Source organism: Dermacentor variabilis, chromosome 3, assembly GCF_050947875.1.
Source record: "Dermacentor variabilis isolate Ectoservices chromosome 3, ASM5094787v1, whole genome shotgun sequence".
NCBI lineage: Eukaryota > Metazoa > Arthropoda > Arachnida > Ixodida > Ixodidae > Dermacentor > Dermacentor variabilis.
This window is the reverse complement of record NC_134570.1, coordinates 212,299,909-212,318,658: the sequence shown is the minus strand read 5'-3', so window position 1 is coordinate 212,318,658 and position 18,750 is coordinate 212,299,909. Positions and strand designations below refer to the sequence as shown.

General features: G+C 44.0%; 1 protein-coding gene across 1 annotated transcript in view; it reads right to left on the bottom strand.

Annotated features, from left to right (window-relative positions):
* LOC142576617 (rifampicin phosphotransferase-like) overlaps window positions 1-18,750 on the bottom strand; it is a 242,139-nt gene that overhangs the window by 125,098 nt on the left and 98,291 nt on the right. The window contains exons 16-19 of the mRNA XM_075686819.1: window positions 12,654-12,724; window positions 11,440-11,504; window positions 7,470-7,617; window positions 3,044-3,164 (exon numbers count right to left, since the gene is read on the bottom strand). Of these exons, the coding sequence (XP_075542934.1) occupies window positions 3,044-3,164; window positions 7,470-7,617; window positions 11,440-11,504; window positions 12,654-12,724 (405 nt within the window). The remainder of the gene's footprint in view (window positions 1-3,043; window positions 3,165-7,469; window positions 7,618-11,439; window positions 11,505-12,653; window positions 12,725-18,750) is intronic.

Genomic DNA, 18,750 nt, shown 5'->3' with positions numbered 1-18,750 from the left:
AAACACCTGTCGCACTTCTTATACCATTGCGAATGCCTTCAGCCAATATTTTTCTAGTCCCACAACCCAATCGGGGCACTCTTACCCTAGTGACAGTCGTCGTTCTTTGCAATCTTTTTATCTTTCCCAATCACAACCATTGAGGTTTGCAATACGATATTGAATCTGGAACAACTAGAGCTGGACTTGACAACAAACCCGCTAGGCAAATAAAGGACATTGTTCATGTCATCGCTCCTGTCCTTGCTGATATTGTCAGTTTAATCTTTAAGCACTCTATTTTTCCTTCTGAACGGGAGAAAAACAAGATATTACGTATTTATATGAAAGTTGAGAAATAAATCACCAATAGAAATAGGCCCGTCGTTATTATTCCTTTTTAGTATGGTCATTCAAAGGTTATTTTGGGCACTTCTTACAAATCACCGTAACAAATTTAAGCTACTATCGCCACATCAGTTTGGATTTCGTCAGGAGCTTTCCACTAATCTCACTTGGCTGCACTTACTGAAAACATCAGAAACACAATTGACGACGGCAACTTCCTTGGATCAGTCTTCATCGACTTCAGTCAAGCTTTTGACTCGATCACTCTTTTGGACAAACGCTCTTCGGATGGCATAACTGTCCCGCCGCGAGAACTAATAACTAATAACTGGCCCACCGCGAGAACTGCTTACTTAATCGTACTCATACTGCATCTATTTCAGGCGTGCTTTCTGACACCAAGACAGTCAACGAGGGGGCCCTACAAGCCTCTATGTTAGGCCCTCTTCCATTCCTCATTTACATTGACGACCTATCACATTGTTTTTCACCGCACATCGAACCCCTAGTCTACGCTGATGACATCATCATTTTCACTCCAAATGACTCCATTCCAGCCTTACCTTCCCAGCTAAATAGTGATCTGGAGAGTGTTACTTTTTGGTGCCATAAAAATAAGCTCGTTATTATTCCATCTAAGACAATGTTTGTTATTTTAACTTTTAGGTCTAAAAACGGTGTAACCTAATCCCGGCGCATGCGAATAACTATGCAATATACTCATCTAATCAATTCACATTTCTACTTGTCGTACGTAGCTGTTTTTTAATGTTTAATGCGCACAGTAATGAAATAAAAATAAAAACTGCTGACGGCATTCGTGTTCTTCTCAATGCTCGTCAATTTTTCGCGCTCCCTGCGCTAACTTCTCCCTATTTTGCGTTCATTCCTAGTCATTTGACGTATTGTTTCAAATCATGCGGCCATACACATAAAACTTACATATGTCCTCTAAAAGGTATCCAAAAACAGTCACTCCATATTACAACCAAGAGTACATATCATGCTCATTCGGTTAACTACTGTCCTTATTAAATATCCTTGTGACTTCAAATATTATTTTCTTTAATTTATTCATTATGGCCTGCTGCATCGTGCGTAATTCGTCTTCGTTATAGCATAGGAAAGAAATTTACGGCCAACTCTAATAATACACGTTTTTCCCACAATAATAATACTTTACTCCCTTGGGCTCGCAATAATTACGGCCAAAATACCGTAAGCTTCTCTCTCATCAAAATGTGGATAGTCTACCCTTGGAGGCTAAAACCTAGTCCTCGTTAATTTCTTTCAAACGTTCAGTTCGCCTGTTCATGAACAGTTGATATATATGATGATCGCTGTCGTTACTTCTTTCGCCTCAACAGTGCATTTCGTGTATCCTTATGTTTATGTCGTTATTTCATGTCGTGTGACTTATTAGTGTTCAATTTATATTGCTTGCATATGTGACTCTTCATTACGCCTTCACTTATTTACTGATTTATTTGCACATGTTATTAAGTTTTGATTAGTTATGTTCGTTATTTTCTCTTGTTGCCAACTTCCTGCGTTTGTATGTATTGTTTGCTTGTATTTCGCAATTGCTTCTGGTATTTTGTATTAAATTTATGCATATTTTAACAAGAGGTCCCATTGCAGTGTTCACACTAAGGGACCTCTTTCTGTATAGCTTTCTTCATATGCAATCCCCCCCAATGTAACGTTCCATAACTCAAACTCAAACGAGCGAAACAACTTCTGGGACCCCAAGCCGCATTGGGTCGTCGGCCGTGTTGCGTTTCCAAATAGCCCAGGCATTCGTATGTGCTTCCCGCGAAGTGACCACTTCACCAGATCCCGCCTGGTCCATAGCGTGCTCCGGCGCCGACGCTTGAGGGGCAAACAAAAAAGCTCCCTTCGAGCTGATAGCCATCGCCGCATGCTTTGGAAGTAGTAACGATACCCAAGGCGACAATTCTCAAATCACTACACGCTGGCCGCCACGGAGAGCCCACTAATTGCTGCAAGAAGCCAACGTCGACGACTTCCATGGGTACAGCGTCGAACCCTGTTTCCCACTCGCCTCTGCATGGCATCGTAAGCGGTGTCAAAGGTTGGACAATGGAGGCTCAGTAGGGCGGAGTGGTGCGACATGGTTGATGGGAATTTGCGAACAGTTAAACCATTCTAGGTGGCTGAGACAAGGATATTGAATCCCCTCGTCGAGTGAAAGAGGGAAATTGACTGCTTAAAAGCAGATCTTTTGTGTTGTGTAGAGATTGATCCGATATATATATATATATATATATATATATATATATATATATATATATATATATATATATATATATATATATATATATATATATATATAGACTTCAACGCGTAGTGTGCTCCCAGAATCATGGAGCTCTTTTTCTTGTGAACCCCAAAATGCAAATTTTATGTAAAGCTCATCTCTCGGGACGTTGCGCGGCACATGGCTTGCTTAGTTGCAGTCGAAGCTAAGCTGTCTGAAAGTCATTCTTACAGACCCTATATTAAAAAAAGACACTAAAGAACGTGCGAAAGGGGCATGTAAATACATGAAGTTTGATACTCCCGATCAGATTTGTTTAAGGCTCTATCGTGTGTAGTTAACGGAAGTAGCGTGTGCACATGGCGTCGTTGGAAATGTTTTGACCACCATACATAGACAGCCGTACTACAGAACAGGCGTCTACTTGCAACTCACCGAGCACGACGGTCTTGTGCTGTTTCGCGCCGATGCAGATCTCGGCAACTCTCACCTCGCCGGTCTTTGCGCAGCGCTCCAGTACCACCGTGTCCGGGTCCGTCTTACCAGAGACGACCGACTGCATAACGACAAGATTAGGCTTAGTAAAGTAGTCTCCTTATCCAATCAACACGCGAAAAAGTATTAATTAGACCACGTCAGCAACAATTTGAAGCTAGTTATTTTATAGCAACATTTATTTATATTGAACATGCCAGACACATTGTGTGTTAGGAAGGATGCCGAACAGTTCTTAAAAGAAGCATTAAACCCTATACCTCTGCTTCATCTAGATGAAAATTATTTATTATTGCCGGTCCTAGTGAACGGTAAGTGAAGAGAGAGAGATCATCGTCAGCAGCAGCAGCCTGCTTAAGCCCACTCAAGGGCAAAGGCCTCTCCAATATTTCTCCAACTACCCCGATCATGTAAAATTATGGCCATGCTTACCGTGCAAACTTCTTAATTTCATCTGCCTACCTAGATATCTGCCGCCCCCTGCTACGCTTCCCTTCCCTTGGAATCCAGTCCGTAACCCATAATGACCATCGGCTATCTTCCCTCCTCATTGCATGTCCTGCCCATGCCCAATTCTTTTTCTTGATTTCCACTAAGATGTCATTAACTCGCGTTTGTTACCTCACCCAATCTCCTCATTTCTTATCCCTTAACGTTACACCAATCATTCTTCTTTCCATAGATCATTGCGTCGTCCTCAATTTAAGCAGAACCTTTTTCATAAGCCTCCAGGTTTCAGCCCCGCACGTGAGTACTGGTAAGACACAGCTGTTATACACTTTCCTCTTCAGGAATAATGGCAACCTGCTGTTCATGATCTGAGAATGCCTGCCAAACGCACCCCAGCCCTTTCTTATTCTTCTGATTATTTCCTTCTCATGATCCGGATCCGCGGTCACTACCTGCCCTAAGTAGATGTATTCCCTTACCACCAATATCATCAGCGAATCTCAAGTTATTAAGGTATTATAAATTTAATTACCTTTTATCCCGTATTCTTCCCAATCCAGGTCTCTGAATACCTCCTGTAAACACGCTGTGAATAGCATTGGAGAGATCGTATCTCCCTGCCTGATGCCTTTCTTTATTGGGATTTTATTGCTTTCTTTATGAAGGACTGCGGCGGCTGTGGAGCCACTGTAGATATCGTTCAGTATTTTTACATAGAGCTCGTCTACATCCTGATTCCGTAATGCCTCCATGACTGCTGAGGTTTCGACTGAATCAAACGTTTTCTCATAATCAATGACAACTATATATAAGGGTTGGTTATATTCCGCACATTTCTGTATCACCTGATTGTTAGTGGTGAATATGGTCTATTGTAGAGTAGCCTTTACGGAATCCGGCCTGGTCCTTTGGTTGACGGAAGTCTAAGGTGTTCCTGATTCTATTTGCGATTACCTTAGTAAATACTTTGTAGGCAACGGACAGTAAGCTGATCGGTGTATAATTTTTCAAGTCTTTGCCGTCCCCTTTCTTATGGATTAGGATTATGTTAGCGTGATTCCGGTACGCTCGAGATCATGAGGCATTGCGTATACAGGGAGGCCACCTTTTCTAGAAGAATCTGCCCACCGTCATTCAACAACTCTTTTGTTACCAGATCCTCCCCAGCTGCCTTCCCCGTTTGCATAGCTCCCAAAGCTTTCTTTACTTCTTCCGGCGTTACTTGTGGGATTTCAAATTCCTCTAGACTATTCTCTCTTCCATTATCGTCGTGGGTGCAACTGGTACTGCATAAATCTCTGTAGAACTCCTCAGCCACTTGAACTATCTCATGCACATTAGTAATAATATTGCCGGCTTTGTCTCTTAACGCATACATCTGATTCTTGCCAATTCCTAGTTTCTTCTTCACTGCTTTTAGGCTTCCTCCGTTCCGGAGAGCATGTTCAATTCTATCCATATTATAGTTCCTTATGTCAGCTGTCTTACGCTTGTTGATTAACTTCGAAAGTTCTGCCAATTCTATTCTAGCTGTAGGGTTAGAGGCTTTCATACACTGGTGTTTCTTCATCAGATTTTTCGTCTCCTGCAATAGCTTACTGGTATCCTGTCAAACGGACTTACGACCGACTTCTGTTGGACACTCCTTAATGATGCCCATAAGATTGTTGTTGATTGCTTCTACACTAAGGTCCTCTTCCTGAGTTAAAGTCGAATACCCCTTCTGTAGCTTTATACAGAATTCCTCTATTTTCCCTCTTACTGCTAACTCATTGATCGACTTCTTATGCACCAGTTTCTACCGTTCTCGCCTCAAGTCTAGGCTAATTCGAGTTCTTACCATCCCTTGGTCACTGCAGCGCACCTTGCCGAGCATGTCCACATCTTGTAAGGTGCCAGGGTTAGCACAGAGTATGAAGTCTACTTAATTTCTAGTCTCATAATGGTCCAACGGTTATCTATTCTGCGCTTTACATGACCTGCCCAGCGCCATTCTTCTCTGTTAATGTCTATTAGAATATCGTCTATACATGTTTGCTCCTTGATCCAAACCGCGCTCTTTCTCTCTTAAAGTTATGGCTAGCATTCTTCGTTACATAGCTCTTTGCGCGGTCCTTAACTTGTTCTCAAGGTTCTTTTCAGTCTCAAAGTATCTGAGCCATATTTCAGCACCGGTGAAATGCACTGATTGTATACTTTCCTTTTAAATGATAACGGTAAGCTCCCAGTCAGGAGCTCCCCATGTCTGCCGTATGCGATCCACCCTACTTTTATTCTTCTTTGAATTTGCTTCTCATTTTCAGGGTTCTCTGTGATTAGTTAGCCTAGGTAAACGTACTCCTTCACAGACTCAAGAGGCTGAGTTGCGATCTTGAACTCTTTTTTCCTTGCCCGGTTATTTATCATTATCTTTGTCTTCTGCCTATTAATCTTCAACCCCACTCTTACACTCTCCCTGTTTAGGTCCTCAATCATTTGTTGTAACCCGTCCGCAGTGTTGCTGAATAGAACAATGTCATCGGCGAAACGAAGGTTGCTGAGGTATTCCCCGTCGATTCTTACTCCTAAACCTTCCCAGTTTAATAGCTTTAATACTTCTTCCAAGCAGGCTGTGAATAGCATTGGAGAGATTGTCTCCTTGTCGGACCCCTTTCTTTATAGGTATCTTCCTAGTTTTCTTGTGTAAATTAAGATGGCTGTGGAATCTCCATCGAAATTTTCCAGATTATTTACGTAAGCGGTCTGTACTCCTTGATTACGCAATGCCTCTATGACTGCTGGTATCTCTACTGAATCAAATGCTTTTTCGTAATGAATGAAAGCAATATAGAGAGGCTTATTATACTCTGCGGATTTCTTGATAGCCTGATTAATGAGATGGATGTGATCTATTGTAGAGTATCCCTTCCTGAAGCCAGCCTGATCTCTTGGTTTACAAAAGTCCCGTGTTGCCCTAATTCTATAGGATACTCTTTTGGTAAATATTTTATATAATACTGGGATTAAGCTAATGGGCCTATAATTTTTCAGTTATTTAAGGTCTCCCTTTTTGTGGATTAGTGATCAGTGAAAGAATAAAAACAGGGCATGTTTTTCCCCCCAACATCTAGTAATTTCTTCGAACCAGCGCGTTCTTTTTCCCCAAGATGTACCAAATTCTTCGAACCAGCGTGCCATTTGTTAAGGAGCAGCCGCCAATATTTTCGTACAATATGCAAAACTTTTTTTCGAGCGAATAGCGGCAACGGCGAGGTCTTATTGCGAAGACGTTGGATTCTCGCGCCGTACAGTATTTGTACTCGCCTTCCGTCGACAAGGAGGATGAATCATATGTGCACACCCCTGCAAATGAGCAACGGTGTCAAAGTAGTATTTTTAGACAGCGAAACGATTGCTCATCAACTGTATAGTTTTTTTTTTCGAATAGTATTTGAGATATGGACTGTCGTTCTCGGAGTAGATCTTACATCCCAATATATTCACGAGTTCAGCAAGTTTCTGCCATTACGCTGGACGTTATAAAACACGGCTTATTCAACGCACAAATGAGGCGTCTAGAACAAATGACCAGTTTGTTCCAATTATCACTGCTCACTGTCGAGGGCAAGTGGCAGCAGTTTAGCCACAAATCTCTGTCTCCGTGATCAGGTAACATTTCGCGTATTGCGCTATGTAACTTCAGGAGTTTTAGATTCGATGTGTCTGCTTGGATAAAACTTATCGGACAGTTGGCGATGAAAAGTACTGTAAAATGATTCCAAAAAAATATTCGCACGTACAAACAGTAATTGTTTCATCCAAAGACCGAATCAAATGCAGCGATATACTGCTTGTTCTTCTCGAGTTTCGTACATTCGCACGCGCTCAGAGACGAGCGGTGAAATAGCGCGAGGAGATCAAAAGGCGAGGCACGCACGTCTCCGAGCCCATTGTTCGTCGTGATGAGGACGCGCCTGGCGTCTCCTGTGCGGCTGTCGCAGGTGAAGAGCACGCCGGCCGCATCCGCCGGTGCCATGGCCTGCACGACCACGGCCATCGGCGAGTCCAGCGGTTGCCCGTAGCGCCTGCACACCACGTCAATGTAGGCGCCAGGTGCACGAATATGCCTACTTGGTCAATCAATCAATCAATCAATCAATCAATCAATCAATCAATCAATCAATCAATCAATCAATCAATCAATCACTCAATCAATCAATCAATCAATTTGTTTTCGTCTATTTGAACAAACGGAGTGACGGATAGCGGTGTTGAGCGCATGCTGTCCGCGTAATACACAATAAATTAAGCTTAAACGGCTAAATCAAGAGTCGTGCTGCACCCTAGGGCAAAGCAAAAGTGAAATTAGCTGAAAATGTGGTCATATTAAATAAGGTCCTCTGTCTAACCTTTGCGGTCCACAGGCGTGTGGGCTAATAGTCATTTTATGGGGTAAAGGTGCTGCGATTCACGCGTAATCTGCGGCGGATAGATGAAAATGGGCAAGGAAGAGTTCCAGAGCTTCTGCTTCTGATTAAGAACAACCGGGCTGGTTGACAAAATTTTACGAGTGCGTTGAGAAGCGCAAACCTCTTTTGTTGTTGAGTTACATGATTACTTTTAAAGTTACCATTCAAGATAAGTGATGAGATAAAGATTGCTTTAGCGGAAGTTCTCGAAGTGTATGAGAAGTATAGCAAGATATTTTCATATCGGGGCCACATTTGGTGTAGCAAGAGCATTGCCAGTTTTATATGAAGTCACAGAGTAAAGCGCAACGGTATGTCGTCCGATGAAATAAAGAATATGCTAGACTCTATTCTGCAAAAATGTTGCACTATGGTCAATCGCATAACCTCAATCGAGCAAAGGGATGGCCTTTTGATGAACCAACAGGCGGCACGGTGTGCTCGTGAAAGGAAGAACGATAGGTGAACCAAACAATCGATCTAAAAAAGAGGCGCTCGTTTGAATAAAGACAGGAGTTGCCCGATGACATTTGGGTTAACTTATAGCAGAGTAATAACCTTTCTAAAACAGTTAAAAGACAATATATTAAGAACTGGTCAACAGTATTGAAATAAACATGCGTCTTTCTCTAACAAATCATTGCGATGGTTTCTCGTTTTGGTAGAGAATCACGCATGCAAATGAATGGTGGTCTACCTACCAATTTGGCGGGGCCAATTACTCGTCGGTGTAAGAAGATAAATTGAATAATATAGAATGAAATGCCTAGATTTCTTGTTTCCTATCGTTAGGGCGGGTGCCCACTGTAGGAGATTGAAGGGTGCATAGACAATTAACGGATGCACTAAAAATGAAAACGAAGTGAACCGTAGAATTTGACTAAAGCATCTATGTAGGGTATCCCAGCTAACGTCAGCCACTCTTTTTAACAACAAAAAAATGTAAATCTGCGGATCGCACACACTTTAGGAATCGATGTAGGCGAAGGTTTGTATGCTGTTTGCTTTGTTTAATGATAATTAGCGGTTATGTTGGCCCTGAATGTGTCATTATTGCAGCGTTTAGTGTAACACGAGAGTGTTCAGTTGCTGTTGAACGTTACCATGCTAGCACCACTGCTGTTTTGCTGCGTAGCCGGCAGAACACGCAGAGAGACCTGCTTGCTTGAGGCGTTGTTGCGCATCATTGTTCGTAATCTTCGTAAGTTGAGCATTACCATTGCCTCACGTGGCACATCGCTCCGTGGCAGAAGTGTTTGCCTTCTTTTTCCAAATTGTGGGACCCTACGCAATTCCAATATTATAAAATTGCATGTATACACTGATAGATGCATTCATGGTGTGCACCGTGTTTTGCTACGTAGCGAAAATTCTCTCGTTGCGCGCGACGCGTCTTCGGGCCTGGTGTCATCGACAATGCTGAGTGCGCGCATTGGAGCCAACTTGTTGGAGCGTGTTTACGTGCTCCTGCGTACGTGGCCAGCCCGCTGGTGGAACGGCAGCTTCAAGCTCTCTTTTTAGGCTATGGCCGATTGTATACCTTGCACCGTCACAACCCGGCATTTGTATTTCTGTCGCATAGGAAAGCAAGTAAAGCACATTGCAGATGCACTAAATACGCATCGCGGTCCGCTGAGGCGCCAGCTGGGATGCACGGAGGCGAGCGCCATCTGGGCTTGTTGCAAGAAATTCAGCGGCGCTCGCGGCACCAGCGTCGCAGCAGCGCCCGGAAAGTCGGGAGAAGAGAAGCTTCGCTTTAAAACATGGTGCAAGATGCAATTTCAAGATCTAAACTGTTAGGTTCTTAGTGGTCTGGCCATCGAACGCGATAGGTCTTAAATTTGTATCTCGCCCCATGCTTTCTAAATGTTTTTTTTTTTTAGTTGAACAGCTTGGCCAACGTAAACTTGCACACATTGCAGAAGCGACTTGATGAATATGATAAACATAAGCAGCATGCTTTAGAAGAATGATTTTTGGATGAGGATTTTTGAAAAAAATGTCATATTCGCACCAAAGAAAAGTAAAAAGAAAGAGCTTGGAATACGGATTTATATACGTTGTCTTCCGTATTTCTAGTTGCCTTGCTTCAACGCAAGCTACTATTTTCTCGCCAAATTTCTACACTTCTTCTTTTTCGTTTTACGGGAAAACCTGTTACTTTTTAGACAGAAAACAAGCGGCGGTATAGCGCTTCTCGAAAAGTTTTGTTTCATTGAAAAGACCTCTTGCAATTGCTTACTTATTTTCCAGAATTAGGACATACGCTAAGTTATCTGGTGCACTTATCAAAATAAAGATGTTATTCGTGTAATATGCAAAATAATGATCATAAAGATTGGAGAGCAAGACACAGAAATGTATATTTAATAATATTTTGCAGCACAGGTACTTCAGCTACCGCATGGTAAACTAGAACAGACACCACGAGAGCAACAATAGCCGCATCAATATTGCGTTAAAGCACTTTTCACATTAAAGAGAACCTCAGCTCGCAACGTTTGACTGCGGCCAAGTGCACCACTAGGGAAGTTCGAGACTGCAAGGGGTGGCGAATTTGACCTTGATCTCCCAAATTGTCCCACCACCTTGTTCACGTTTAGAAATATCGGCGGGCCTAAGCCACCACTGCTTTCCTAACTTCACATTTAAAGGCAATGTTAGGCTTGTTATTAAGAAACCAAAACGTACGCCAGATTATTAAAGCGATAGCCTTCTTTGGCTCTGCCCCCCACTCTGCGGTTTGTACGTCCCTGGACGTTTATAGGAGGAGAGCAAATTGGGGCATAACGTAAGTGCTAGCTGCTGTCTTGCCGAGAACACAACGTGGGACAATGGGTACGTGCCATTTGGCAGATGCATGAATACACCAATTCGGCAATGCGTATGTGATACTCACATGTACTCATTCTTGCCCGGTTCCCCAGAATGGCTGTGCCAAGGTGGCACAAAGGGCGTGCAATATTAGGTATGTTGAAGTAGTAGCACGCCGTCAGCAACACACAACGCCCGGTTCAATGCTACGGATGGCCGTAGCAACGAAGTTGCCGTAAGAAGACTATGGATAGTGGGTGATGCTACGGAGTTCCAACTGGTGTGCTGTTCTTACTCCAAGGTATACAATGTCATGCTATCGTTTGACATTGTGGTTGGCAGTAAGATTGCCACTTGTAGTTCTTAGTGATGTGCTCTTAAGGAATCGTGATTCATGAATGGCATGAAGCAGCTCACAAAAGAAAGCTATCGTCGACGTGACACTTACTTTAGATGGTTTATACCGCATTTTATAGAACACCGATAGAAACTCTGTTTATGTCGTTAGGTTCGAGCCTTTTATTTCATGGCATACGGATGACCACTCAGCAAATGAATAAGCTCGAAAAAGCGAAAAGCTTCATTAGTCGTATTTTGAAAAACAGAACTGCGCTTAAGACTTACCTTTTGTAGCCGCACGCGATGTGAGTAAACTGCGATGACCAACACTTGACTACCATCTTCATAACCTGCAGGGCACACATAAAATGCAGCCTTGTGGTCTTGATCGAGGCTTGTGAAGTACTCGGCACATTTTTATCGCTCATTGAATAAGCAAAATTTTCAAATGACACGCTAAGTGGCGGCCGCAAGTATGATCGCGAGAATTTGGGACCTTCTCTCTGGCAACTTATGCGGAATCGAAAAATCCAACGAAATAAATTCTTACCAGCGTAGAACTCCACAGAAAGGTAACTTCCGAGGTATAACTTTGAATAAATTCGCATAGTGATTGAAAAAAGAAGGCAAAGTGCCGTGAGGAAGGGATTGCGTGGGCGACACAGCGCTCGTAAAGACAAGAATAAAGCTCCGCTTGCGCCTCCAGATCTCTAAGGAATGCACGCTGAAAGCTGCATTTCGCCAACGGGTATTTTGAAGATTAATATCTGTTGGATGGCAATGTAAAACGAAGAGTTGATATATATATATATATATATATATATATATATATATATATATATATATATATATATATATATATATATATATATATATATATATATATATATAACATCGTTACAAAAGCAATGCGTGAGACGCGTTCTACTCAACCGTGCTGCCATCATGTTCCCTGGAAGAAAAATTACTCTTGCAGGTTCCTTTTGGTGCTATTATTGAGCTTGTGTGGGCATTTAGCTTATTTGGCTCCGTTCATAACTTTCATTACACCTTATGCAGAAAACACTATTTCCGGCTTATTTATTCATTGGTTGGAGAAAGAGGCCCTTTGAGAGAAAACTAAATTTTTGTTAAACGGTTATCACCTGATTCGCCAAAAAGAACAGAATTCTTCGGTATGAATAAATTGGCGCATTAAAAAAGTTCCGTTGCGATGTGCACTTTTCTTGGAAAAAAAAGTCTTCCGAGTTTGAAGAGATTAAAGAGGATACATAAAACAATTGATCACTCATACAAATATAACAACGACGACATCTTTACAGCATTTTAAACACACTAAATACCCAATGAAGTTCGAGCAATGTGGTGCAACTCTATATTACTGAGTGCAACGACCCTACTTATGGAACGCACATTGTTCACAACGAAAATGAGAGGAGAGGAAATATCTTACAGCTGTCTTTTAGAGAGAAGCAAAAAACGCCTCATGCCGCACTCACCGCTTCCACACCAGTGACGGCCAGGAACGTGTCCATCTGGCCTGCTGACGACATGTCCTCGGAGTCCTCTCCTGCGAATTAGCGACATTGAAGAGGCGGTGTGGAAACAGCAAGAAGAAAGCGCTCGAGTCCATGAAGCAACAAAGTGTCTGAAAAGGATAGACCGTCTAGCGGATAGTCCACAGCCAATGAAACCCTGTAGGGTGAATAGGTTTGCATTCGTAGTAAGCCTAAACGGAAAGGAGGCGTCATATGAAAGTGACAGGACGAGCCGCGACTGAATAAAACGTTCGGGCAGCACTAATATACTATGGCTACTCAGGTATGCCACTAGTCAATACGTGTTACTCATGAAACGTTTATCGTATCCGGGTCCCCATCATCGTTCCTCTTGGTACGCTACGCCATTATGGTGTATCAACACGAAGTCTGCGCTCACCCAATGACCCAAGTGGGCGTCAGAGAAGTTCAGCGAAGAGCGGGACACATGCAGAGGTCCTTAGGGCAAAGACCCAATGCCCCGCTGCCATACACCCGGTTGGAGATATTCAAGTTGGCGTCAGAGAAGTTCAGCGAAGAGCGGCAAACACCCGGCGGCACATGTCCGCAGTAAGAGCCCTCATTTTTAGACTGCACTACCCTTGGGATCGGCCGACGTTGATAGACCGCGCTGTCTTAGCAATGCGCCCGTATTTGTGGTTAGCCAGATAGAAAGATGGGCGAAAAAAAGCTGGATTGAGAGTGCCAACAATGCTAGGGCCCTATAACGTAGAACTATTCCAGTATGTTTTTATTCCAACCTCCTGACGTCAAATTTAGGTAACCGCCGATGACAGCATCGGGCTGTACGATTGTACGTTGTCTGAACGGACTAAACTAATGCTCTCCTCGGTTATAGGTTGGTACTTTTGAGTGCTTTAAAAACGAATTACGTTGCCTACATAGAGCGGCTGGTCTTATCTAACTGGCTGACAAGAGCCGAGGAGCGCGCTCAACCGGAGAGGGATTCGACGGGGCCGAGCCAGTGCACTGACAATCGATAACCGGATGAAGAGGGTAGTGTCGGCGTCTGCGGTTGGTTCGCTTCCCCTTACTTGTGGCGGCTGGTCGAAAATCGCGCCGGCATGCGACGGAAGGAGAAGGCCGGCTGCCGCTAAAGCGGACCCTCAGCAAAGAAGAGTTGGCAGAGCGAGGTCGAAAACGTGCCCAAAGTGCTCGAAAACGTTACACGCCCACGCAAAAAGGTTTATTACGCAAATAAACTCAAGCTCTCCGGCAGGTGAAAGTAGCCAGTGCCTGAGCGATCAGTAGCAGCCATTTTTATTCCTTTCGGAACGGGACAGCCTGCGGCTTTTGAAGAAAATTCAGTTTTCTTCGGAATATTAATGCATCTGTAACGCGTACACGTCATATTGACGCGGTGTATTTTCGCGCTTTTGTGACGTCGCGTAAGAGGCAGGTGAAGTGGGTGCAGCTGGAAAACTTTTGACCAATATTCGATGGCTAATGGAGGAAAGGCGTCGAATTAGAAATAAGTATTTTTCTTTTGTTCGGTCCAGTAATGCATAATCTGTGAGTGCGTGTCATATCAGATGGGGAGCTATCGCAGTTTCGTGACGTCGCGTGACAGACGAGCAAAGTGGGGGTGGTCCAAAAACGTTTTTGAACATTGCGGAGGGCTGATTACAGAATTGAGGCCCTATGACGCAAAAACTATTCCAATGTGTTTTTATTCGAATCTGCTGACGTCAAATTTGCGTAACCGCCAACGCAAGCCTCGGACGGTAACCCGCAGGGTTGTTTAAGGATTCCAATCATATGGTTTTCTCGTTTATAGGAAGTCACTTTTGTTTGCTTTAAAAACGAAGAACATTGCCAACACTGAGCGGCTTGTCTTATCTAATTGGATAAGAAGAGGCGAGGAGTACGGCTTAAGTGGGAAGGGATTCAATGGGGCCGAGCCATTGCACTTAATATCGATAACCGGATGAAGAGGGTGGTACCGGCGTCTGCGATAGGTCCGCTTTCCCTTACTTAGCTTGGGGTGGCTCGTCAACAATCGCGGTGGCGTGCAACGGAAGGTTAAGAATGCCGCTAGAAAGGATCATCCGCAAAGAAAATTTGGCAGAACGAGGTCGTAAACATGCCAAAAGTGCTCGAAAACGTTACACAGCCACGCAAAAAGTATTATTGTACGCAAATAGACCCATGGTCTCCGGCAGGTGTGAGTAGTCAGTGCCTGAGCGATCGGGGACAGCCATCTTTTATTCCTCTCAGAACGGGGCAGCCTGTGGCTATTCAGAGTAAAATTCAGTTTTGTTCGGCATATTAATGCATCTTTAACGCGTACACGTCACTTTGACGAAGCGAGTTTTCATGGTTTTGTGACGTCGCGTGACAGACAGGCGAAGTGGGGGTGGTTAAAAAAAGTTGTTGGCCAATGGCGGAGGGATGCTTGACGGATTGGAATAGAAAAGTTGGGAATTGCTTTACGTTATAGCGCGCTATATTCTCATCACTATATCAGTTGAGAGAACAGCCTTATGTTGTCACGTTATCGTGTATACTTGTTCGCATTGAAGTTTATTATGAGCCCACCGCACCCCTGTGATTATCAAAGATCGATGGGATTTAACGTCTCAAAGCTATGCTGTAGGTACGGCAGAGCGAAAGTGTAGGAATTGGAATACATTTACCCTGCTTCTTATTAATAAACGCGAGTGCATATATATATATATATATATATATATATATATATATATATATATATATATATTTAATTTCACATGTAGGGCCTCTGAAGTCGAAAATAATGACCCCGGAATCATTGCGCATTTTCGCGACCCCGGAATGAAATGGGAAGGCAGTGGTGAAAGCGCTTGGAGGTATGGAATGGCGATGGAATTAAGCGCCTTTTGCCAGGAATGGAATGGGAATGAAATTACGTCTTTTTCCGAAAATGCAGTGCTTTTTCTTCTACGCGCTGTTCTTTTGTGAAAATATGCCGAAGAACCAACCAGCCCACGTTCTAATATCCGTAAGTCAGAGCCTCGAATTTAACATTAAAGAAGTATTTTTAATATTCTATGGCTAATTACAGGCACGTTACATTTATAAGCAACGCGCCCACTACACTTCTGTCCTTATAGACTGATTTGCTTCGAAGTTTGTGTCGATTCGTGGCCTAACCGCGGCGCTATGCCGTTGGTGTCCGTCGTGCGGAACTACGGCGGCGGCATACTTCCCCCGAAACTCTGTCAACGAAGGTCTGCCGATCAGCGCAGCACACACTTGTACGCGATGAACTGTGCGCCGTCTCCCTCCATACAGAGAGAGAGAGAGAGAGAATACAATATTTAAAGCATTGGTTCGGGAAGCCAGCCGAAGCAGGAGTGCCCACGTAACTGTGGCCACAGCAGCGCCTCCCCGAGCCCCGACGCAATGATTCGCGCCGAAGGCCACCCACGTTCTCTCTGTTCTAGGGAGCTCTGTTGTAGGGTTGGGAGAGGGGAACGGGGCAAGGTCTGCCTGGCGCCGCCGTCGCGCTGGCGCCTGTTCCCGGCTAGAGAAGCCCAATGGTTCATTTATTAGCTCGCTCAACTCAGAATGCTAGACCATGCTTCGAAGCCTCCCCCTCGGCTTTCTGCGCTACCTCCTTTCCCATAACCTCCTTTCCAGCCTTCTATAGCAAATATTAAGCGCTTCCATAAAGCACTCCAACACTGGTTCCTGCGCCGAGCGGCTCACGCACGCATTAAGTCCGCCAACATGGCACACTGCAAACAAATTTTTTTTTAATTACCCGCGAAGAATACAAACAAGCTGAACGCAGCAAGCTTTGTTCCGAAATATGCATGCTGTAGGAGTTTCATCTAATTTGATTCGACACCTAAAGAGAAAGCACGAACGTGAGTACACGCAAAAAGAGAAAGGGCTGGCAAGCCAGCCGAATATAACGTCTCCCCCACTGGGTTCAGCTCTGTGCCTGTTCATCGAAAGGCTGCTGTTGACGACGTTTGCCGTTTGCGCTACCTGTACATGCAGTGGCAATATTCACGAATTGTCCTCCTCGCTTTATTTTAGGACCCAAATGTCGAGGATGACGTACAAAAATACGCCACCATCGTTGCATCTATAAGCTAGAGCACCAGCGACACGGAAGAAGTATTGAATGTGGCCGGTCTTCATTTGGAATCACAACGCGACGAACTGCACCTCGCAGCTGCGAATGATGGGAAAGCTCGTTACCCCTTTTTCGAGTCATCCGGGCCTGAGAAAAACTATGCAGGTGTGCAAGAAGGCCTAACTGTCTAAATGCGGGGGTCTGCAGCAGTAAGTCCGCAGGCCCCTGCATTGACTGATTTACAAAGACTGATGCGAATAATCATCATTGTCAGTGTAAATTTTGAACTGAGGCTGGCGACAAACTTGATTGAGTTTCTCACCCCTGTAGAGGAAGGCACGGAGCTGCTGCAGAAAAGGCACGTGACAGCCGAGCTTTTGCTTCCCGTGTTGCGAAATATCGATGTGTCCCCTGCAGAAATCTTAAGCGAAGGCACACTTCTTCGTAAAGAGGCGGCTAAAGGCCGACAGCCTGGAGAAGATGTTCACAAGCACGTGGGCTGACTCTGTTTCTTTTTTTTTATGGGTGCCTTCCTAAACCCACGGTTTAAGCCTTCTTTGTGTTCAGCGGCCACCACCGAGCAGATGCGTTCACCTGGGCTGGGGAGTCTGCTGTGCTGGGGGGTCTCTTTTGTTAGGGCAGGACAGTGCCAGCACCGTCGCGGATGCTGTCTCTGAAGCAGGGCCAAGCAGATTGATGTTTAAAAACATCAAGCAAAATAAGGATGCCCACCAAGAGAATATGCCTGGATACATTTGAAGGCGAAGTTATCTTTATCTTACAGAGGAAACTTGCGCAGGCACGGTTAAGCCCTTGACCTATTGGAAACCGAACGCTAGCCGCTTTCCCTTGCTTTCCCGCCTCGCAGGAGTAGTTTTCACAGATAATACGACGTGGAACGCGTGTTTTCTGCGGCATCCCTGAAATTGACAGTGAAGCGAAATAGGCCGTCAAGCACCTCTTTCAAGCACCTCATGTTTCTGAAGCGCAACACACAGGTAGAAGGCAATTGTTTTATTTCACTTTTATGTTTTTAGAAATAACCATTGAAGCATCCGTCATTTACACTGCGGATTTTTAAAACTAAACGGCAAAGCCCTCATTTAGCTCATGATATTTTTTTGCGAAGTTTTGATGAATAAAACCAAAATAAAGCTTCTTTTTGCACCTCGCACTGCTTGATACCTTTATTGCAGCATTTAAAAATCACGAGGACACCTGAGCAAAATACTCTACGTCGTCATTTTAGCATAGACACATTCAAGCTTAAACAATATAAACATCAGAAGCCTATAAAGCATGCTGACTAGGCAATACTATATAGTTAGCAGGAGATGTGCCCCTATGGCAATTAGTAGGGTGGTTGTACTGCACGACATGTTCCCAAGCTACTATCCCTTCGATCTTGTTAACGTGTTTTGCGTATTTTTGAAGCTCCTAACGCGTGTGGTGACATCAGCTTTATGGCGCATTCATAGGTAACTTGATAAAACTTCGAAGACGTCTTTCCTACGTTGAGTAATTACAGGAATGGAAACGAACTGCCCGGCCATTCCTGGAGAGGGAATGGGCTATTTTTTCATTGCGAGGAATTTCGTTGCCAGGAATCGGAATTGAACGGTCGCGCCCTTTCCGCGACACTGCGCTAGAGTAACGGCCCCTCTTGAAAAGTTCGACAGACTGGAAGAAACGGAAGAAAAAGACGTGGCTCAGAATCCCACCAGGTGCTACATTACATCAATGTGTCTCGTTCTCCAACATGGTATTTTATTTGAATGCCGCAAGAAACCTTTCGTTCAGTGATGTAACCTGGAGACATAGCACAAAGATGTGCCCGGCACAAAGAACCCTTTATAAAAAAAAAAGAAACTTGGTAAGACGGCCTAATTGTTTATGTAATAAAAGCACGGAAGATCTGTTCATGAAGAAATTGAAGCAGTGGCGTAGCGTAGAGGACATATATAGTGCCTGTTA